This window comes from Anastrepha obliqua, chromosome 2, assembly GCF_027943255.1.
Source record: "Anastrepha obliqua isolate idAnaObli1 chromosome 2, idAnaObli1_1.0, whole genome shotgun sequence".
Classification (NCBI taxonomy): Eukaryota; Metazoa; Arthropoda; class Insecta; order Diptera; family Tephritidae; genus Anastrepha; species Anastrepha obliqua.
In genome coordinates this window covers 36,076,204-36,099,941 of record NC_072893.1, presented here as the reverse complement: position 1 = coordinate 36,099,941, position 23,738 = coordinate 36,076,204, and the positions used below count along the sequence as shown (strand labels likewise).

Below are 23,738 nucleotides of genomic sequence, written 5' to 3'. Positions count from 1 at the left end.
ATCGAGTTGTTCTTTATTCATTTAAATATTTTTTTAATCTATCCGATTTGACGAGCTCAAATTTTCGTCGCTCAGCACACATTTCTTATCCGAGATATCTACCAAATGTCTTTATTGGCGGGACAAATATTCAAAAAGTATTCCTTCGTCGTTCCCTTTACATCTAAAGGCGGAAAGGAAAAACGAGCTTGTCTCGAATGCACTTCAATCTTAGATTCAGATTCATTGGAGGTTTGCACTTCGACCTCATGGCTTTTGTGCCTTTACCCTGAGCCTTAAAAAAATACCTTTCAGCGGCAAAGTTGTTTGTGGTTTTATCGGTTCGAAGATAGACAACAAGAACTTAGTCCAACTGCAGTGTCTCGAAACCTCGCAAACATTACTAGGAGAATGAATTACCGTTGCGTAGTAGTGATTCTGGTGACTAAAAGAGGGAATATTGTAACTAATTAAAGAGGGGAAAAAGCGATTTAGACGATCACCCGTTCCCTACTCACTTAAGTATTATGGGACACCCGAACAGTCGCTACGAAAATAATAGTCAACTCATCTAACTCAAAAATGTAAATTGAGGCTTCCAGGCCACTGTCTTGCAACTGTGAAAGTCGCAAACAAGAAACACTAAAGGAAGGTTAGGTTAGGTTAAAGCGGCTGTCCTGTGGAGCACACTCAGGCTCATAGCCCATTGTAATGCCGCGTGGGGAGCTTTCCCTATTTCTCCTAAAACCAGTGTGTGCTTTTCAAAATTTTAGAATATCTGCTATTTCTGCTGGTCTGAGATTTTCCAACTCGTTAAAAAATTGTGTGCCTAGAATAGCAAATCTCCGTCTGGATAGAGCAGGACAATGGCACAGAAGGTGCAAGATTGTCTTCCTCATCAAGACAACTTTTACAGAAGTCATGTGCTTGCACACCCATTCTTTGGGCGTGTCTACCTATTAGGCAGTGCCCCGTTATGACTGAGATCAGTGTGCTAAGGCTGTGCTTATTTTAGCTTAGCAAAGATTCTGTGCATTTAGCATTGAAAGTCGGCCACAGTTGACGGGCGATTTTGCAGGTGGCTTCATTACGCCATATTTCGCTTGCTTTCCTTATGATTTCTTCAAGGATAAGTAACTTACATACATGTTTGTAAGGGTATGCCTATGTCATTGTCTATGTACTCATCGGTCAACTTGGTGCCGAGTCTCGCTACTTCATCGACTCTGCAGTTATCCTCAATATCGCGATGACCAGTAACCCATATTATCCTTAAGCGAAATGTCTCAGCCATCTCGTTAAGAGATGTAGGTAGTATTTCATGGCTACCTTGGAGATTGTCGACTGTTTTGTGAGGGATTTTTTCGCTGCCTGGTTATCAGTGAAAATTTAGATTCATCTCCAGGTATCCCATCACACTGTACCAGTGTCAGGGCTTTCATTATTGCCATTAGTTCAGTCCGAAAGACACTACAGTAGTTGGGAAGCCGAAAACTGAAGGAGATCCGCAGATGCTCGGAATATACACCTCCGCCCACCCTACCCTCGAGCTTTGAGCCATCTGTGTATACATAGACGGGTTCCCCTGACTCTTACCACGTCTCGTTCCCACTCTTCCCTCGAGGGTAGGGTCGTGAACGTTGTAGTGGCAAGTATAGGCAGGACTGTATAGTCCACCTGTCCGGCAAGCCCCAACGTGCCATCCAGGATTTTATCATGGTCATAGTTTGTGTTTCACCACTTAATCAAAGTACTCGGCCTTATTGCTGCACTGCGCACAATGTACTTTGCCTGCAGGTCTACCGGAAGGAAGTTCAATATCACATACTCGTAGAGTGCGTTATAACAACGAAGAAACATGAAGTGAAGTAAATATTTATTGTGATAGTCAGGTTGCACTAAAATCATTAATTGCATACTTAAATGAGTTGGGAATTCCCGACTTTTCTTTCACAGAGATATGGCAGTAACTTGAAGGGCTGATGAGCCGACTGTATAGGACACCAGTTGAGATAGTTTCTGTGCTTAAAGAGAGGGTGTACGTTATCTTGACTAACTGTCGTCTCTTCCTGCAAAGTTGCAAAGCTCTTCTGACTACGGATTGGCCGATGGCACTTGAAAGAGCTTATGAGGCTAACAGAACTGCAACTCACTTTAACCGTTGAAGCCTTAACTGACTCACTTGTCCATCAAAATCTATGCGATGCAACTCAACATAAGTTTTGTGATAGCTTCCTTATGGATGATGATGTATTATTATCTCAGCTTCTATACCTCAACTACCCAGCTTTCGTGAAGTTAAGATATAGACATTTTATTACTTACATTTTAACTAAGCCTGGCAAGCTAACAGGCTTGGATATTAGCTTCCTACGAAATTTATAAGCAAGCAACTTTTCTCTACTCACTGCTATCATACTATTCCCTTTGTTTGGAAGTCTCTTTTGTTCTTTCATTTCCTAGGAAGGGGTATCCTTTGTGCTTTTATAGTAATTGGCATTATTTTACTTCTCTAAGTGGGCCTTCATGCCTTCCTAACCTAACATAACCTGTCACCCAACTCAACCTCGATAATGCACTCCTAGACCGGTGTCTCTAACGTTTCATATACTTTGACTAGGAAGACCGAGACACATAGCCCGTGAGATATATGAAAACATTATCCCCTAGCCTCTGACCTAGACAGAAGGATACCGGATATTAACCCTTTATGTAAACGAAATTGCCGATGAATTGGCCAACCGTGGATCAGCGATTCCCCCACAAGGGCCAGAGCCAATAATCGAAATCAGTTCCGCAGTAATCATGAATTGGATCAGCGATTATGTAGGCAATCTACATAAAGAGCGATGGTCCGGTCTAGAACGCTGCAGAACTGCAAGGTGTTTCGTGACAAGTCCGAACAGAAAACTGTCAAACTGTCTGCTAAAACTTGAAAGGAAAGACGTTCGATTGATGGTCGGTATCATTACAGGACACAACCCATAGGGTCAGCATATGATCACCATTGGAATCATTGAGGACCCAATGTGCCCGTCGTGTTTGGAGGAGGCGGATAGCACTGAGCGCTTTCTCTGTGAGTCTTCTGCCTTTGCTAGAGCACCACTACGAGTCCGATGTCGAGAGAATGAGAAATATTCGTCTCTAAAACTGACGGATATTTACAGATTTGCCAAAGAATCTGGAAAATTCTCACAGGACTAACTATCTCTATCTCTGTCTCTATTCTTTTCTATCGCTTTCTTTCACAATTTTCTATTTTTCGCCTTGACTATCTATCCTCTTTCCTGAGCTTTAAATACAATGGGCTTTTTAGCCTGAGTATTTTAGGTGCCACCAAATCTCCTGGTGCTCCTTGGCTCGACCTTTCCAAATTTCAACCCTTATGCAATATTCCCAAAAACTCTGCAACCACTTTCCCTTTTAACGTAGAAAGAACTATTTTACCCCGACCGCGAAAAAGATGGTTAGAGGGTGTTGAGAACGATGTAAGAAGCATAGGAGCAATCAACTACCGTAGCATAGCTATGGACCGAGATCGCCTCGAGCTGTAGTGCTATGCATGGTGATGATGATCGGCAACGGCTGCCTTACACACTTTAATTTCTAGCTAACTGTTTTAAATTTTTAATTTTATTTTTAAAATTCAGCAAAACCAATTTGCAATAATCGTTTTCGCTACTTCCAGCTGGATGCCAAAGGCCAGCTGCCATCCCTGACCACAGTATTGGTGCAGGAGATCGATCGTTACAATATCAGCCTGCGCACGGTGCACGACAGCCTTATAAATCTAGCAAAGGCGATTAAAGGTCTGGTCGTCATGTCCGAACAACTCGAGGAAGTATTTAAAGCGTTGCTCACCAATGTAGTGCCCAATCTATGGGCCAAGAAAAGCTTTCTCTCCATCAAGCCACTTCCAAACTACATTACCGATTTTCAGCGACGCGTTGAATTTATACAAAACTGGGCCCACTTCGGCGGTCCGCGTTCATATTGGATTAGCGGCTTCTACTTTCCACAGTCCTTTCTCACCGGCATGCTGCAAACGCATGCACGTAAGCGAGTGCTGCCTATCGATTCGCTAAAAATTGATTTCAAAGTCTATGATTTGGTCATCGTACAACAGGTGGTTTTCGAACGACGCGTTAGTGGAAAAGATGTAAGTTTGAAACAACTTTAGTTGGTTAACAGTTTTTGTAACTGTCACTTCACTTCATTTTTATTCTAAACTTTTTTTTCTAGTTTGAGCTTCTATATGGCAATCTACCTGAATCGGATGACTCCGGCATCAACGTGCACGGCATTTTCATAGAGGCAGCACGTTGGGACTCGCGACGGGGTGGACTCTGCGATGCGGAACATGGCGAATTATTTAGTCGTTTACCGGTTATACGTTTTATACCATGTTTGACCCTGAATCCGGGAGAACGTTATGATGCACCACTTTACAAGACACAAGCGCGCTCTGGCGTACTCTCGACAACGGGTCACTCAACCAATTTCATTCTATCGATTTTGTTGGAAAGCAAAAATTCCCCTGACTTTTGGATTTTGCGCGGCACTGCTTTAATTTCTGGCGTTGCTGATAATATTTCCTAGACATTTATAAGTTTGCTTGTGACTAGAATAATTTTGTTTTGTTATACAAAAAATAAATGCAAATAGACATCTTTATTTGAACACAGTTTCATTGTGACCTGTTATGTCCATTATATGCAATATTGAGTAATCTTAGTCTGCCTCAGTCTTCCTTCATGTCAATTACATCGCCACTCATATTTGATGACCGATTAGTGGTGCCGTCTACCTCATCCATCATGCGCTGCAGTATCACTTCATTATCAGGGTCGATTGGTTCTACGAAAATATCGCGCACAGCACGAAACTTGCCAGCATTGAAGAGATGTTCATTCTCCAATCGAAAGTAATTCCAAATATATCGTCTGGAAGTAAAATATTTTACAATTTTACTATTACTACTCAGCATTAAGGACGTCGAACTACGGCACCTGAACATCTCCAGCAAACTAGCGATGGTATTGCTATGAAATACCGTCAAAAAGTCCTGCTGATATATATAAAGTTTAAGTGCCCAAAATATACGGCATAAAAAGTTCTCAATTATTGCAAAGTAATAGAAACTCTGAAAAAGAAAAAAAAATGCATGATTAGGTGAATCAGCTAACGCAAGAAGATTAAAAAGTTCAGGTATTTTCGCTAAACACGACAAATACCGAAAGTTTTCTAAGTAATATCAGTAGCACTGAAGGCCCTAGTAGCCAGTTTGCTAATTAAGTTAGGGTTGTATTGTATATATCCCCTATAAATAATAATATATTAATCTCAGTAGTGCAAGTTCTGAATTTTTTTCCAATTTAACAAAAATTACAAGGTTTCTCCAAACTCACAAAAAATAACCAGGTTGCGTCAATAGACTTTGGCATCGAGGACAAAAACAAGTGTTCACCCTTTTGCACACTCTTATGCTAAGGCGGCATAAGAAACTGTATGATCCATACATTGTGGAACATTTTAGATGGGCCTTTTGGGCTCTTTTGTAGTTAAGCGCAAAAAACTACTTTTGCATATTCTTATGGTAAATCACCTTCAGAAAGTATATGATCCTTACATAATAGATATGTCTAGGTTAGGTTAGATTGGGTTAGCCTGGTTGACATTAAGCCACACATAGAGCTTTTGGTCCCTAGCGATAACAGATGGAGACCAGCCTCTATGAATACTGAAAGTAGATATCATGTAGAATGGATGTCAAAGCTTTTGGCGAATCTAAGCAGAGCTGGGAGATCCGCTTTTGAGACGTCCTCCAGACCCTCAAACAGTGGGACTCCCAAGCATTTTAAACGCGTTTTTAATAATGCCGGACAAACGAATAGAAGGTGTCCAGCAGTTTTATGGAAATAAACCACAAAGGGCATTTCTATGGAACATTTTAACCCTCGTAACTCCTCAATAGAAAGAAGACTCTTTCTTCTTTTTTTAGTAAAGTGCAGAGATACAGCGTGATAAAATATATAAAAATATATTTTATATATAAAATAAAATATTTGTCATGAAATTCAGTTGGGTGTTTTTTAGGGCCACTCCCACGTTAATAGCAATGAGGGACTTTCCTTGCTTGTGTGGACTTCTGCACACGGAACCTCTAATACCAACAAGTGCTACTTTGGACTAACTAGGCATTTGAGTAGAAAACTCCTCTCTCGAGGAACAAAACTAACACTCCACAGGGCTCTCATCATGCCCGTCCAATCATATGGCGCAAAAGCGTGGACGATGACAACATCCAATAAGGCGTCACTTCGAGAGAAAAATTCTGCAGAAGACTTTTGGACCTTTGCACGTTGGTGACAGCGAGTTTCGTAGGCGATGGAACAAACAGCTGTATGAACTTTACGACGGCATAGACATAGCACAGCGAATAAAGATCCAGCGGCTACGTGGGCTTCGACATGTCGTCCGAATGAATACAAACGCTCCGGTTCTGTAAGTATTCGATGCGGTACAGCTGATGGGAGCAGAAGAAGAGGAAGGCCTCCTCTGCGTTGGAAAGTTCAGGTGGAAAAGAACTTGGCTTCCCTTGCTGCGTCCGACTGGCGCCGGTTAGTACGAGAAAGAAACGACTAGCGCGCTTGGTTAAACTCAGTCACAATCGCGTATGCAGTTATCGCTCCAATCAAGAAGAAGATATACATAAATAGAACCGGTAAAAGAAATTCGGACAAGCCAGGATTTTTTTTTCTAATTCTGAACAATCGGCATTTCTAGACGCACTGGTCGAATAATATTCGAAAAACATTTCACTTGAAGGCGTCAGGATCTTCCATGTGAATTTATTTTTTGTTATTGTAATTCTTTGTAGTCATATTAATGATTCATCTTGTTCACTCTTCAGTCCTACTCACCGTTGAATAAAGCAATTGGTCTCTCAAAAATATATTTTCTCCGCTAAACTTTTTGAACACACCAAAATCCATAATCATATCCCAGGCAAGGCAATAAACGGTCTGCACAATATTCGAGATAATAAAGAACCATACAAATGGATTATCGAAGAAGTATTCATATGAGTCTACAAAGGAAACACATCGTAAACACCACTTTTTTATCCAGTGAAATAAATTTTACAACACATTCGAATACTCACAACGCGTGCCGGCCATGAGAAACCCGAACAAGGCCACAACAAACGACATCGAGTACTTGCCCGCATTCACGATGAACGGGAAATACTGATTTGTGTCACGATAACGTCTCAAGCACTGAGCTAAACGAAACCAAGCAGGCAGCACCAGCACCACCGGGAAGAGCACTTGATTGCGGCCCAAGCACGAATGCGGTTCCAGAGCAACGTCCAAATCAAAATTTGTGCAATAGAAACATACCGTATACGCATAATCCACAAGGCAGTAAGAGAGTGAGTTGAGTTGATCGCCGAGCCAAAAGTCTGCAAAGCCTACATGGAAAAATGGCGCAGCCATAACGCGACCCTGCAAATTTAAAAAATGGTCAGGATCGTACGCCGTGGTGGAATACTTACACGCACATGCACGCACCAGTACTTTAAGAAACCATTTGCGTGCAGAGTAATTGCATATCGGCATGGGATTGATTAGGAAAGTAAACACAGCAATCAAGAGTGCCAATGGGAAAACATAACGTGGTATGTGCAGGTAGCTGGCATTTATGTACGCAATCATAGTGATTGTAACGACTACCGCCAGACCGACAGCCATTTCCATTACATGTGCCGCCGTCAGATATTGGCGCGGATCCAATTCGAAAATGAGCACATGATTAACACCCGCTTTGCGCCAACCGTGAATGTTAATACTGATTAATGCGAGATACAAAGCTATGGAGTAGGGACCACGAAAAAGACGAATGGTGACATCCCAATCGCTTGGGCCCAATTCTGAGAGGCCACCTGAATGTCAAATAGACAAATGTACGGGAGATTGAGTAAAGAGTAAATTTTGCAAGACACTTACATGAAATGAGCAGTGCAGAAATTAAAACGACTAGTGCTCCCATATAGAGGCCGACGCGAAAGGAAGTCCAAGGGTGATGTATTTCTTCGAGTGGTGGTACGCGTAAGCGTTTCATGGCACGCTGTCGATCACCGCCCTCCAAATTATTGGTCACAACATCCTCGGTGTCGTGTATTAGATTCATTATCTCGCGATTGGTATAGAAAAAACTAGAGTTGACATTTGAATTGAAAAACTGCTTACCTTTGGGGTTGCGCAGCAACTGAAAGTGAGCAAATCACAACTGGGGTTTTATGAATAACCATTAATAATCAGTAACAGTGGTTTTATACTGCTACATACACACCTTATCGTGTTTCTTCAGTATCTTTCTAAAACCCGTATGATTCAACGATTGATAGTTTTGCAACAACACCAAGCCAAGATACAGCTCACTGAAGGCAAAACGAAAATCTTTTGTCTTGCGTCGCGGCAGTATCGTTGAGAAATCTATAATCGAAATACGCCCTCGTTGTTCGGCTGCATTCAGCGATTTTTTTAGCTCCGTTTTTAAGGCAGCGTGCTTCCGTTTAGCTTCGGCCAATTTCTCAGCGTAGAATGTGTTGACTTTCTGCAATTCCATGTCGCAACGCTCGAAGAATCTGTCATCGAAGATCGCATAGTATGATTGAACTGCACGAAGGTCTGATTGATCGGTCGGCGCATTCTCAACGGCTGACGTGAGCATCTCTTTTAGGAGCTGAAATTTTAATTCCTTCTTAATAACTTATCTCGCGGCACATATCCTCAAGCAGAGCCTACTAACCTCATAGTGGATGTATTGACTGCGCCATTCTGGTGTCAAAAATGTTCCAAGCTTCTGCGAGAATCTCATTTTTAATAAATATATACAGAAAATATAAATCTAATCTTTGCAATAAAATGTCATATTTCTTGAGGAGTTCAATCTTGAGTATTTCTAATATAAATAACTTCCCAGCAGGAAAGCTGAACTTCCATGAAGTTTATAAAAATATTTTTTCATTAATTTTAATTAATCAATTAAAAATCGAATTGGCACTCACTTCTGCACAAACTTATTAAATTTCAACAAATTTGCTGTTATAATCAAATTGTAGAAACCGGTAGCGCCCATTTTACGGTGTTTATGACACTTAATGGCTGAAAAAGTGATTTGAAGGTTAATTTTCGGTCGCTAACCACGAAAATTGTGTACATTTTGGACAAAAAAACGAAAATCAAAATTTTCAAACAATGAATTTTCTTCTTGCCTTCTTATTCTGCTTCTTCTTGATCTTCCAGTTGTTTCTTTCTCAGGCTAACCGGTGCCAGTTGTAAGCTCCAAGTGGAACCAAGTCCTGCTCTACCTGATCTTTCCAATGAAGAGGTGGCCTTCCTCTACCTCTGGTACCGCATCGAATACAGGGTGCGCCATCTTTTATGTCGGTATGTAAACGCTGAATAACTTTGTCATTTACCAACCGATCGACTTCAACATACATGTTTTCGATACGTCAATTCAGTACAATTTCAACCATGGATCGCTTTACGCCGAAACAACGCGCTGAAATAGTGACGCCATACATCGAAAAAAGTCGTTCTATTGTTCTAGCTCAACGCGCATATAGCAAAAAGTATCGCGGCAAACAGGCACCGTCCGGCAATACTATTTGTCGTTTGGTGTCGAATTTTTTTGTGCACGGGACAGTAGGAGATCGTCAACATGCCATTCAACAACGACCAAGACGTTCCAATGAACTTATTGAAGCAGTGAGGGAGAGCCTTGCCCAGGAGCCAACAGTGTCGTATCGTTGTCGCGCTCAGCATTTTGGCGTCAGTGAAACCACAATGCGGCGTATTTTAAAGGATGATTTAAATTTGTTTCCGTATAAAGTGCAATTGACACAAAGAATATTGCCGACAGACCATTCACGTCGCTCGGAATACGCCCAAACAATCGCTCGAATGGTTGACACTGAACCCAATTTTTGGAAGCAAATTTTAATGACTGACGAGGCACATTTTAACCTCTCTGGCAGCGTGAATAAACAAAATTGGAACTGGGAATCCCCACGAGATCCATGAAATGCCATTACATGACCGGAAAGTAACTGTTTGGGACATATTTTTACCGAGAAAACGAAACGGTCGATGGAAACCGATATCGATGGCATAATAAAGTAAACATAAAAACATAAATGTTGGCACACCCTGTACTTTCAGAGCCGAAGCATTTGTATCCATTCGGATGACATGACTCAGCCAGCGTAGCCGAAACTGGTCGCCACCGACGTGTTAAGGTCCAAAAATCTTCTGCAGAATCTTTTTCTCGAACACTCCAAGAGACGCTTCATCGGATGTTTTCAACGTCCAAGCTTCTGCGCCATACGTTCTCCGATGGATTTCAAGGCTGACATTTTAATCGGTGTCAATGATGGTTCCCACATAAACGAAGTCACATTCGTTTTGATTCGTTATCCAATTTGGAAAAGCCAGAACTAACAGAGCAGTTGTCAAGGTCGAGGATGTCAATATCACCGGTATCCGCCCACAAGTGTACGTTCTTATAAGCGGCTCGAACGATTTTCTTCAGCATCAGGTTAAGGAAGTCACAAGGCAGTGAGACACTCTGTCTGAAACCTTGTTTGGTATCCAACGGCTCGGAGAGATCCTACCCAGAGAGGTCCTCCCTTCACAGGAATTATCGAAACGTAAAGGGTTTTCCAATAACAGGTGTTATTTTGAAAAGGATTGCGCTATCGAGAGATGATTAATGATTCCATTATTTATGGAAACGATTTCATTCATGTGGCTGCCTTGACTAGTTTCGTAGTAGCGCATTCTGTTAACCCAGATTTCCAAGACCTTGGTAACGATTTAGCTTTATCCCAGCAATGGATTGCTTGTTAATTACCTTAAGTGACTGAATTGTTGCTGTATTAACCACATAATATCGGTTCTTTAATGAGCTCTACAAAAAAAATCGACCGACGTCAAATTGCAGCCACTTGACATCATCGAGAAAGCTAATAATAACACGATTATCGACCATGGCGCGCAAAAGATCGATTGCGTCTTAGGTTGTGTGGCACACCGTGCCATTCTGTTGAGACCAAAAATGTTCCAAGTCCATATCTTTAATTTCTTGTCACGAAAAATCATTTAACATGCCTCTGCAGCCCACACCGAATGATCGAAGAGGCATTTTCAAACAAGAATAGGTGGACGAGGCCGCCATTCCAAAATCCGCGCCAAAGTGTCACGCTCAGAGGCCATTCGAAAATTGAAATAAAAAAGTGTTCATTTAAGCCATCTACTGAGTAGACAGGAGGCCCTTCCTAAAGGTTTTAAGGACTAATTACGATGCTCCATTAATACTCCATTAAAAGTGTTTTCGACTCAAAATATAATTTATTATAATATTAATACTTTGTTTAACTTATGATACATTTTACAGATTACACCGAAATATTTGTTTTGTCTTCATTAACGATTTTATAGCTAATTAAATTTGTCAAAAAACTATGGGAATTGATTATTTTAAAAGTCCGATTAAAGGCATGTCAAATTTTAAAGAAAGGCTAAACACTAAATGAAGGATATTATCGAGGCGTTGCATGTCATTTTTGAGAGCGAGTTTCTCTGAAAAGTCAAGGCTATCACTGTGAACGAGCCAAGAACTCAACAAATATCATCGAACAACCAGGATGTTCAATGTTATATGGATCCAGCTTCTTTCTATTTCGAAACTTTAAAGTACTACTTTAAGACATCCAAAAAAAAAGAGTTCAAGGCCAGAAATGAAGTCGTTTACGAAAAATGCGTTCGAAAAATATTTTGATGAATGGATGAATAATAAATATCCTGTACCTTATTGACCAATTCCCGAATCTTTTTTGACAAAATATAAATATTATTAATGCAATTTAAAAAAAAAAATCTTGCATTCGATACTTAAAAGGGTCTTTCTTAACACGTAATACATATGCACTACGTTATATACATTCCACCTTGATAAAAAAGCTCCCGAAACAACCGCCAGGTGACGCTCTAAGTCAACTGATTCCAATTCTGTTTTTTTTTTTGTTTTTTGTTTGAGGTTGCTCCATCTATGATTAACATTCCTACCAAATTCTATCGTCATTGCTTGACATTTGTAAAAGTTACGCCACCTTCCGCCTTGCGTGCCTGCAATGGTTTTCGATCTTTTAAAGTTTTAAAAATGAATTTGAATTTGCAACAACGAGCAGGTAAATTTTGCGTTAAAAATGGATTCTTTGGTTCGAAATTCTCAGAAATGTTGGGAAACTGTTTCGGTAATACTCTAAAGAAAATAACCGTTTACGAGTGACATGAACGCTTCAGAAGACATCATGAGTCCATCGAGGATGCCTATCATAGTCGTCGACAGAGCATCGACAACGAATATTGATGAAAATATCAATAAAGAAAATAAAAGTTGAGCAAAAACCGCAAATTAACCATCAGGCAGAGGACTTGAGCAAGGCTTATGGATCCATTCAAGACATTGCAGTTCATAAGTTGTGTTTGCGCCACTGCAAAGTTCCATCCCAAAAGACCTGAATTTCATGCAAAAAAGAGACCTCGTTGATATCCCCAAAGACTTGATTTTCAAGGCTGAATCCGACCAGACATTCATCAAACGCATCACTACTGGAGACAGGACGTGAGTTTATGAGTACGGCATGCAATCCTGACATCAGGCGAATGAGTGGAGAGCACCGAATGCAGCAAGACCAAAAAAATTACGTAATTTTCAGTCAAAAACGATAGCGATGCTCACGGTTTTTATGGAATATAACGGTATTTTACGCCACAAATTTTTGCCAGCAGTTCAGACAGTTAATAAAGATTATTATTTGGGCGTTATATGTTTACATGAAGCGATTCGTCAAGAAAGAAAGGATTTATGAGAAAACAACTCAGGGATTTTGAAAAAACGACTCATTTTCCGCGAAATTTTGATCAAGAACGAAAGGAATACTATCCAACAGCCATTGGATTCGCCTGATATGGCTCCCTGCGCTTTTTTTTCTGTTTGATCGGAAAACCACTACTGAAGTAATGAAGAGAAAACCCTTAAAGTAATGGAAAGTTCGAAAACGGCCCTGAAACGGCTCGGTTATACTGAAAATACGAGCAATGTTTCGGGAGCTGGATTAAACGCTGGCATAAGTGCGTTGCAGTTGATGGGGAATACTTTGAAGGCGATAATATCCTATTTTTGAATTCGCTGAATACATTCCGGGAACTTTTTGATCAAGGTGGCACATACCTACGTACATAAATGACTCACTTTCGATACTTACAATAACCAACTAAATTGCATACAAATGTACTTACATATATGAATGAATGTGAATAGTTTTAAACGTATTCTAAAAAACCAAAAACTTATAAAAACTTATACAACATTCGGGTCTTTCTTCGCATTATTTGGTGATTTCAGTTTCTTATGATTTTGCCAATTATGTAAGGTGTCACTGATAGAAAACATTGAGGATTGCAAGGGCTGTTCAAGAACTGAAACTGAGATATCACGTACAGCGCGAAATTTGCCACAATTATTTAAATGCTCGTTCTCCAAACGAATAAAATTCCATAAGAAACGCCTAGATAGAAAAACAGAAACAAAAAGTTTAGACAATTTGAAGCAAAAATTCTCAGACAATACTGTAAACCAAGACGTATTCATTAAAGGTGGTGGCACTGGCCAAACAACAATGTTTTGTACGTTTAATTGTCAAAGCAAAGTATTGGCAAAGTAGAAAACAAAGAATGAACTCGCTTTGTTTCATTCTATGCTGACAGCCACATGGACACGGCGAAAGGAAAAAATAATCCAACTGATTTACCGATGCCACCTTTAATATATTCACCTTGCTGTCAACCTTAGTCAAGTATTGGGTTAAAAGAGTTCAGCAGGCAAGCGCCTGCTGCCTCTTTAAATTACTGAAGTCTTACTCGTAAACTTTCTTGACCCATCACTCACTTTTTTTTGTTCGCTTACCGTATTGCTTCCAATATATCCGCTATAGGGGACATAACTCTCTTACTGACCACTTGCGTTTCATCCAGTAAAAACACGTAGGCCCAAAGAAAACGCAGCACAAAGTTTTCCACAATCAAAAAGTAATAGAAACTCTGAAAATCGATGGATATTTAAAGCGAAATTTCAATTATTTTTCTTTACGATGTACCCACCGCCCGATAGAGAATTTGTGAGCGTAAGTATTTATGTTCGCCGCATTCTCTACTAAAGATGCCCCAATCCATTAGAAAATCCCACGTCAGACCGTACGATGATGAAACGATAGCAGCTACTACCCACAACCACATAAAAGGATTCTCTAGCCGACTGTTGTATGAAGCTTTCCGTAAGAAAATCGAAACACATAAGAAATAATGAAAACTTTTCGATCCTGTCCAAACAAATGAGGCCTACTCACCGGCATAGTGCATTTTCATGAAGTCGAAAAACACCACAAAAAAAGTAGTTGCATATTTGCCAACATTGATTAGGTGCTTCTTATCACGATTAGGACTATCGTGATAACGCCGTAAACACTGAGCGCAACGAAACCAAGCGGGCAACACCCGCATTATGGTTGCATAACGACGATTGCTGGCGCAGGTTGTGGGCTCTTTGGCCTGATACCAATCGAACGGTGTGGTGTAGTAGCAGATGATGAGGCTGTAGTCCACGAAGAGTGCCACGAGCGAAATGAGTTGATCCGCCAACCAAAAGTCGGCAAAGACGACTTGAAAGAATGGTGCACAAGCGATGCGACCCTAGGAAAATCAAATCAATTACAAATGGTTATCAGAAGTTGAACATAATTTAGTTTCTAGCACTTACCAGATGCCGCAGCAGCCACATACGTGACTGGTAATGAAATATACGAATTGGATTGATGAGGAAGACAAACATAATTAACGGCATAGCGAGTGGAAATACATATGGTGGCATCCTTAAGTAGTTGAAATGCAGGAAGGACAGCGTGAGCAAAGACAGTATACATCCAAATATAACGGATATTTCAAGAATTTGCACCGCGGCCAAATAGTTACGAGGATTTAATTCGAATATGAGCACATGATTGATGCCCACTCGTCGCCAGATGTAGAAGTTCAAGCTGAGTAATCCTAGGAAGAAAATCATAGTGAAGGGGCCACGGAAGAGTAGCACACATGCAGCGACATGCACGTCGATGACCTTCATAGTGACTAGAAATTCATAACAATTGGGATTAATCAACCAAGAAAACATCAATCAAGTAAACCGAAGTAGATAAGAATAATAGTCAATAAAAGTTAATCAACTCATGCTAAGTCAAGACAAGTCAAGTCAAATCAAGCCGAGTAACCAGCTAAGCAAGTTCTAGTCAAATTCAGTTGAAATACATTAAATAGAAGTAAATCAATTCATGTCATGTGCAGGTGAGTCAAATTGAAATCAATTGGAGAGAAACTATAATAATAAAGTAAATTTTAATCGAGTTAATTCGAGTCGAAATTAGTTCAAATCAAGTGACTTGCAAGCCTAGTCAACTTTGCTTAACTTCGCCAAAGCGGATGGCCTCAAAGTCATAGTCTGTCTAGTCAGACGAGTTAAGTAAACCCGAGTCAAGTCAAATTCCGTCACCTCACGCTAAGTACTGTACCGATTTACAGCAGAGGTTGTACTGCTCGCAAGGTACCAAGCCGACAGAGGAACTCAAACAAGCAGAACGTTCCACCTTCATAGCTGAATGTCAATCAAAATGGGACCAGTCATCGAAAGGCCGGTAGACGCATAGGTTGATCCCATGGATTAACAAGTGGATCTCTCGAAAACACGGAAACATCAGTCCTAGCACAGCTTTTAAGCGGCCATAGATTCTTCCAAAAATATCCAGAATGCTTAGGCGAAGAGGAGACGGTCAAACATGTGGCCTTTTATTGCAGCAGGTTTGCTAAGGAACGCGATGACCTAGCAAGAAAAACTGGTATACTTCTGACGCTCAATAACCTAATTCCACAAATGCTTGAGTCGAATGAAAAGTGGAGGGCGGCACAAGCTTTTGCAACACGAATTATCGTGGAACTTTGCAACATTGACTGGAGGTGAAGGAATGATGCGAGACGAACACGACAGCAGCCACAACTGTCGCATGGATAAAATGCAGCAAGACAAACAGCAGGCGAATGTAACTGACGATTGAACTTATTGCTCACGACGGCCTCCAGACGTAATTACCAAAAAGGGTAGCCCTGTAGGATGAACTGTCGGACTTGAGGTGCTTTCAGCGGCGTTAAAGGCCCACAGTGGCAAAGGTTTTCGATTGCTTTTACACCTCGTTAAAAACAAAAAACGCCAAGTGCCTCAAGCCAAGAGAAATCAGTGAAGTCGGGTTAAGTCAATCAAGATCTACTAAATCGCCATTGAAATCAAACCGAAATAAGTCAAAAGATGTTGCGTCAAACTGAAAATGAGGCAATCTTTTGTCCAAATCTTTGAGTCCAAAGCAAAGTCAGTCCAAGTCTAGACAAGTAAAGTCAAGTCAAGGCAAATTCAAAAGCAAACTAAATAAAACAAGCCAAGTAAAGGCCATTCAAATCAAGCAAAGTTTTGTCAAGTAGCAGTCAGGCAAGGCTGAATCAGTTACAATTCGAATAAAATCAGAACTTGATAAGGTCATTTCATTTCCTTTGCTGAGTAGAAGATCACCCTATCAAAATTTGATTAACCGTGGTAGGGCGTTCTTCAACCAAATTCTGAAATAGGGTATTCCGCAACTGAATTCTGAGACAGGACGGTATTGAACCATTTGCTGAGATAGAGCGATATTCCACCCAGCCGACGGTTTGCAGTTATCGAAAAAAGAACCAGTACAACAAATCAAGTTACTTCTAATCAATTGAAGTCGAATCAAAGTCTATTTAAGTCAAGCGAAAGTCAAGCCAAATTTTATACTAAGAACAACAAACCCAAAACTGTGCTAAAATTTCTAAAAAGCCTAAAACTCTAGGGTTACAAAATAGGCCTTTCACAATAGATCAGCTCTGGTCGCAGTGCGTAATGGCCTTCTAATAATAATAATACTATAAAATTGAAGTAGAGTCAAAGTTAATTCGCGTGAAGTCAGTTCGGGTCATATCAAGTAAAGTTTTATCAAAGTAAAGTCAAATTAGAACAAGAACTCAAAGCAAATCAGCTTAAGGCAACTGGAGTCAAGTCAATTGAAGGCGATTCGAGTCAAAGTCAAGTCTAGTATAGTCAAATGAAATCGAGCCAAACTAATTAAAGTCAAGTCAAAGTCACGACCAGTGAGGTCAAATCAAGAGAGTGCCAATAAAATCTAGTCAAAGTCAAGTCATATGAAATCAAGACAAGCCTGATAGTTAAGTCAAATTACGGCAAATTATGGCAAGTGTGTTCAACTTTAGTTCTGTCCACTGAAGCAATACGAATCAATTTAAACAAATTCACGTAATTTAATGCACTTTCGCGATTACTCACAAGATAAAACAACCATAATTCCCAGAATGATAAGTGCACCCAAAGAAAAGCCCGTACGAAACGAAGTCCATGGGTGCGATTGGTCGGCAAGCGGTGGCACACGAAGTTTTTGCATAGCTTTATGTCTATTACCGTTCTCTAAATTATACGTCATTATGTCTTCGATTTTTTTCAAAAGATCCTTGGTTTCTCGATTTTTATGAAACGGGGCGTTTTCCACCATCGATGTAAAATAATTCTGGCCCGATCCACGACGAATGTGCTAGAAGATCAAAGACTCCTTTACGAAAATAATTCAAGGAAATATTTAATACTTATAGTATGTACGAGTACAGGGTGTTCCAAAAGAAGATTTAAGTTTTGGAGTTTTTAAAAGAATTACCAAACTTGAAATATTTGGTTGGGGAATAAGTTCATAGAGTTTTTATGTTTTCTCTTATTTTACAACAATTTGTTTGCTGTTTGGCAATAGGTAAGTATTCATTCGAAAGAACTCCTTCTGCTCTACAAAACTTTGTTAATTGAATTTTTGAGTTATTTAATTTTTCATAAGAGACTTAGAAATGAAATACCCACGAGGCATTTTTGACAACTGCTCTTCCTTGCTTTTCATCGAGGTAAAAAAGCTGCCGACGAAGCCAGAGACATTTGCGACATGTATAGAGAAGGTGTCATAGGAGAGTCTACAGAACGTAAATGGTTGCAGTTTAAAAATGAGACTATATATATACTTATATATATATTTGGCGCGTACACCCTTTTGGGGTCTTTGGCCGAGTTCCTCCTCCTATTTGTGGTGTACGTCTTGATATTCTTCCACAAATGGAGGGACCTACAGTTTCAAGCCGACTCCGAACGGCAGATATTTTTTTTATGAGGAGCATGGCAGAAATACACTCGGAGGTTTGCCATTGGCTGCTGAGGGCCGACCGCTTAGAAAAATGTTTTTCTTAATTTTGTTGTGTCATCGAGACTCGAACCCACGTTCTCTCTGTGAATTCCGAATGATAGTCACGTACCAACCCATTCGGCTATGGCGGTCGTCAATGGGCATGAGACTACAAATAATATAAACAGTTTTTTTACTACCGGTCGCCCTCGGCTGGCAATGGCAGACATTCGAGTAAATATCTGTTTGGAAAAGACTTAACAAACGCCAATAGTCATTTGGAGACCATGCAAAGCCGAAGGAGCCATCTGTATATAGCGCTATCAAATGCTCGAAAAAGTAGTAGAAAGAAGTCGCTAGATCACGCCTTTTCGTGTGAATCAGAAGGTCTCAACTTAAGTCACTTTCTACCATCAGTCTTATAAAATTTCTATTTATCATCGATTTAAGACGTCAAGACGCTGTGACCTCCTCAATCGCTAAAGGAAGTAGTTAGAAAACAAGGGCTTTAGAATCACATAACTGAGACACTCTCGGCAAAAATCATTTGCTATTAATCAGTGCGTTGAAATTTTTATCTATCATCGATTTATAAGACATCAAGAATGCTCGAACAAGGAATAGAAAAGGAGTCATCCATAGTTCGTGCAACTCAGACGAAAGCAATGGAAATCATTTTCCCTCGCCAATGTCATGAAATTACTATCTACATTTAAAAAACCTGAATTATTTCGCTAATACAAGGTGGCACAAAATTAATCACCCAATCGGAAAATTCATATATTTTTTTGCATTGCATAAATCCTTTCATATCCCTCATGGGAGGAGTGGGCGCGGTACAACATTTGGAGACAAAGCATAGCAAAAATGTTCACGGATGGGTCGAAGTTGGACGGTAAGGTTGAAGGTAAAGTATTCTGCGAGGAAACAAACTCATATTTAGGTTACCGGACCACTATAATATTTTCCAAGCGGAGGTAGCCGCAATTAAAAAGGCAGTGGATTGGTTGCTTACTTCTGCAATTACTGTAGAGGAGGCAAATTGGTAAATAAATATCTACTCCAACAGCCAGGCGGTAATTAGGGCTTTGAGATCTTTGTTTGTGCATTCGAAATTAGTCGGGGAATTCGATATTAGGCTCATCTGGGCGGGAACCCAGTGACATAGCGGAAAACTGCTGGGTTGATGAGTTGGCCAGACAGGGGACCCTCGAGAAGGTCACGTCAACTCAGTGAGCACTGAGTTAGTGCACTAAAGTGCAAAGTTGAAGGGAACGTCTGAGGCTAATAAAGCCGCAGCTCTCTATTTTGGCAGGTGTGCTTACCTAAGCATTGTTCGTCCATTTTTCAGATTTTCTTTTGTTTTCCCGCGCTGTATGACATCACAATGGACGACTTTGATTATTTGTCCCTTTGGGCCTTCGTATTATCGTAATTTAACCTAACCATTTTTTTGGTTTTTTTTTTGCAAATGGCGTCCTACGTCAATCATTTTTGACACTTGCGAACTAGACAGCTGGAGTATGCAAATAGGCAAACAATGGAGCGCGTAAAAGTTAAAAAGAAGATTTCCATCACTCAAAATAATTTGTTTTTTTTTTTGTTTAGTAAAAAAGTTACTCAAAAACAAAATTGGATGATTAATTTTACACCACCTTGTAGTTGTTTCCTGTACTTGTTTGAATTTGTAATTTTCCACCTAAGGAAACATCCTCTATAACGCTTCATTTTCTTCAAATATTAGATGATTTAGAAGGTGTCCTATTGTTCTATGTCCGAAAGTTGTTTAAGGTTAAATAAATGCTTAGAGGTCTCGAAACCATTTATATAATTACGCGTTTAAAATGTGTGACATACAACAATACACCTTTGTGAAAACCCAATAAAAATATATATCTTGCCTCTCAAATGTTAAAAAGACATAATTTCATTTTTTCCATAAAAATTAATAAATCAGTGTTGTATGATTTTGGCCCAAAGCCCGTTTTGCCACTCCTTTCTGCGGCCATCAAAGCCACAGTTAGCAAATGGCTTACTACAACCCACAAGCGAGCTTGGCAGGCTGAGAGAGGCTGCAGATGAACTTAACTTATGTTACCTGTCACGTCCGATCGACTGTCGCAAACCCTTCCTGTCATCAAGCAGAAGAGAGTGCAGACGGCCGGTTGGACTGATGACGGGCCACTTTCTGTGGGCGAAGCACATGGAACGGGTGGTCATCTCAGAGCACAAGGCCCAGCTTGTGAAGAGGAGGATGAGACGGCGGACCACTTCCTGTGCGTCTGCCCCGCCTTCGCTCGAATCAGGTTTAAGGTCTTTGGCACTGATGTGTTAAGAAGCGACCCCCTTGGCTCCTTGGCACCACAAGATCTACTCAGATTTCTTCGGAGGTCGAGTAGATTTAAAGAAAATTAAAAGGGAATCCAAGTCTAGTACAATGGACTTAATTAATATCTGAGTGCTGCACTTGCTGGTGGTCCCGACAAAAAAAATGATTTTCTTGAGAGTTCACTTTAGTGGCTTCCCGTTGCCTTCTGACCAATTAACCGCTTATTTGTAAGACAGACACTTAACGAATATTTTTTTTCTTTTTTTGCACCTCGATGTCAAAAAGATTGCAATCAAGTCGATATTTGTCTGTTTTTGTCGGCGGGTGGTATTTTATTTACCACCTACTCCACACATCTGTCGAGCATTCCCCTATTCGAGGGCTGTAGACGCGTCCGATAGGAGATTGGCAACTACATACACACGAAGCTCCATTTTGGAGTTATAAAAAGTTTGAGAGAAATTAGAAAGATAATCCTCGTTGAAACACCCTGTATACGTTTACACACCACTCAAACACCTTACCTTATCATACTTCTTAAGTATTTTACGAAATCCGGTATAATTCAAAATCTGATAGTTACGCAAAAGTATCACATTCAAGTAGAGCTCACTAAATGCGATCTTGAAATCGTGACTGGCCCTGCGTGTCAATATCCTTGTCATATCTATTGTTGCTCTATGAAATCGGGCTTTAATGCGAACCGATGGGCGTGCCAATATGCTGGCGTCTGACAACTCCTTGGCCAAGTTCATTTCATCCTTCAAATTTGTGTATTTATGTATGATCTCAGCCAATTTGGCCTCGTAAAACATATTGATTTTTTCCAATTCTTTGTCGCAGGCCTCGAAAAATTGCTGCTGGAAATGAGACAAATGCTCATCGAGCTCAACGCTGCCTGACGGCGGCGCATGCGCTACGGCATCGAAAATCAACTCTTTTAATTGCTGCGTAAAAAAAAATAATGAGAGTGACGCAGAAAAGCGGCTAATTTTCATTGCTTAAACTTACGCCATATTCTATGTATTGTGTGCGCCATTCGGGTGTTAGATGCGTTTCGAGGTTTTGTTGAAATTTCATTTAGATAGAGGTGAAGTTGCGAATATGAACGCCGTCTTGCATTTGATTGGCTTTACTACTAAATATTTACGATCTTTGCTGCGCGCTGTTGTGCTCCATTCAAATGCCAAACTGAGACTCAAATTGTAAATATTTTTTTCGAAAAACTACAAACGATTTTGTTAGTATGTTTTCTTTATCTATTTTATATAGTATTTCTTTGCCTAGGCTGGAATGTCAAATATTTATTTTTATTAATTAAAGTAAAAACAAAAAACGCATGTAATGTTGGTAAGGGCTGAAATACTACCGTACAGAGTTTCATGTTGTACCGGAAAAAATTTAAATTTCCTGCAAGTAAACTCGTATTTTTTTATTTTTATTTTTGCTGGCATTTGTTTCGAAAACCTTCACCTGATTGCGCGCACAAATGGTTTGAATTTGAATTTGCCAAAATTTGTCCCTCACAAGAAAACCAAAGACCACACACCCACTTGTTGCCGCCGGTCATTGAAGAATGTGTGTATGCGTGTGTGTATGTATTTGTGGGATGTATGGATTATATGTATAGCACGTGCTATTTAAATGCGCGCATATTAAAAACAAATAAACTTGCATTTTTATAAAATCTACAGCGAGTATGTAAATGTACGTTTTTCAATGCTCTGTGCCGGTTGTAAGCCTGAGAAATGTGAGTCGCACGTGCATAACCGGCTCGAATTAATTTATTTTTAGCGCAGTTATGGCAGCTTAGTGCTGTAAGTCTACTGTAACATTGAATAATTCATTAAGACAATAATTTTTTATAAATCACTTTTAATTTTTATTTATTTGTTTTTTTTTAACCAGTTTTTTTTACCAATTTTCTTATCATCCACCCATAAATGGACTTTTATTTTATGCTCCAACTTTTAGTGCATATTTTTTAATAACTTTTTGTTTCTTTACCAACCACTTTAAGGTCAACCACATTTTTGATAACACGCAACGTAAATTTTTCTATGAATGAATGGTGTTTGCATTGAAATTTGTTTGCACTGAAATTGGTTTTCACGAAAATTTTTGCCGCTAACGCTACTAAAGCAAAGCGTATCGGAAACTGCAGAGGCTCACATCTCTACGCATTTGTTTGATACGTCTAAATTTATATTCTATATGCACATACATACATACATACATATGCAATCTAAATTTAGCTTCCAAAATACAGCTATTTGGCATCTTACAATTTCGCTTTCACTTACAACGTCTTCAGTTTTTATACGTACAACAAAAAAACCAAAAATAAGGAGAAATAATATGTTTTTTTTACCGCATAGCGGTGGCATCCATTAGCCACTGAACTATTAGAACTACGCGACTCTATAGAACTTCGCAACTTATTTGCTCTATACTGCAATAAATAACCATAGCACAAGGACTTATTGACAAGTTTTAACAATTTATTTATTATTTCATTTAATTTTAATAATTTTTTTTAATGAAAATATATTTCATACTCCTCCAAAAACCAAGTTTCAAACGTTTTACAAATTAAAAAAAAAAAACATTCAACAAATTTTCATCAAACTTTCACACTTTTTAGGAGTGGGTGGAGTGTAACATATGGAGACAAAGCATGGCAAATATGTTTACGAATGGCTCGAAGTTGGACGGAAAAGTTGGTGGGCAAATATTCTGTGAGTAGCTCCCCATCAAGCTCACATTTAGGTTACCGGACCACTGTAGTGTTTTCCAAGCGGAGGTAACTGCAATTAAAAAGGCAATGGATTGGTTGCTTACTTCTGCATTTACTGTAAAGGAGGCAAATAGGTAAATATCTACTCCGACAGCCAGGTGGCAATAAGGGCTTTAAGCTCTTTGTTTGCGCATTGGAAATTAGTTGGGGAATGCCTGACTTCTCTCCCGAGTGAATCCGATTACTTCGTTATTAGGCTCATCTGGGTTATC

General features: G+C 39.8%; 3 protein-coding genes across 3 annotated transcripts in view; 1 reads left to right on the top strand and 2 right to left on the bottom strand.

Annotated features, from left to right (window-relative positions):
• LOC129237534 (dynein axonemal heavy chain 6) overlaps nt 1–4,640 on the top strand; it is a 43,244-nt gene extending 38,604 nt beyond the window's left edge. The window contains exons 38-39 of the mRNA XM_054872341.1: nt 3,668–4,138; nt 4,222–4,640. Coding sequence (XP_054728316.1) covers nt 3,668–4,138; nt 4,222–4,578 — 828 coding nt within the window. The 3' untranslated portion in view covers nt 4,579–4,640. The remainder of the gene's footprint in view (nt 1–3,667; nt 4,139–4,221) is intronic.
• LOC129237535 (xenotropic and polytropic retrovirus receptor 1-like) lies at nt 4,622–8,915 on the bottom strand. The gene is made up of 8 exons (XM_054872342.1): nt 8,794–8,915; nt 8,335–8,727; nt 7,989–8,250; nt 7,554–7,924; nt 7,145–7,487; nt 6,903–7,069; nt 4,989–5,122; nt 4,622–4,922 (listed from the first exon to the last, which is right to left on the bottom strand). Exons 1-8 carry the CDS (start codon nt 8,860–8,862, stop codon nt 4,721–4,723), a joined length of 1,941 nt encoding a protein of 646 aa, XP_054728317.1. The 5' UTR covers nt 8,863–8,915; the 3' UTR covers nt 4,622–4,720.
• Nucleotides 8,916–13,387: 4,472 nt separating this feature from the next.
• On the bottom strand, nt 13,388–21,897 carry LOC129238997 (xenotropic and polytropic retrovirus receptor 1-like). The gene is made up of 8 exons (XM_054874254.1): nt 21,741–21,897; nt 21,254–21,676; nt 17,512–17,773; nt 14,869–15,236; nt 14,459–14,801; nt 14,214–14,380; nt 14,020–14,153; nt 13,388–13,621 (listed from the first exon to the last, which is right to left on the bottom strand). Exons 1-8 carry the CDS (start codon nt 21,807–21,809, stop codon nt 13,414–13,416), a joined length of 1,974 nt encoding a protein of 657 aa, XP_054730229.1. The 5' UTR covers nt 21,810–21,897; the 3' UTR covers nt 13,388–13,413.
• Nucleotides 21,898–23,738: the final 1,841 nt, after the last annotated feature.

Excerpts from the sequence above, each read along its gene's own strand:
- LOC129237535 (XM_054872342.1), bottom strand. The coding sequence starts at position 8,862 with ATGAGATTCTCGCAGAAGCTTGGAACATTTTTGACACCAGAATGGCGC. Across the intron at positions 8,728-8,793 it reads GTCAATACATCCACTATGAG|CTCCTAAAAGAGATGCTCAC; the intron begins GTTAGTAGGCTC and ends TTAAAATTTCAG. Across the intron at positions 5,123-6,902 it reads ACCAATTGCTTTATTCAACG|AGTTTCTATTACTTTGCAAT; the intron begins GTGAGTAGGACT and ends TTTCTTTTTCAG.
- LOC129238997 (XM_054874254.1), bottom strand. The coding sequence starts at position 21,809 with ATGAAATTTCAACAAAACCTCGAAACGCATCTAACACCCGAATGGCGC. Across the intron at positions 15,237-17,511 it reads AATTATGGTTGTTTTATCTT|TCACTATGAAGGTCATCGAC; the intron begins GTGAGTAATCGC and ends ATGAATTTCTAG. Across the intron at positions 14,381-14,458 it reads CATGAAAATGCACTATGCCG|CTTCATACAACAGTCGGCTA; the intron begins GTGAGTAGGCCT and ends TCTTACGGAAAG.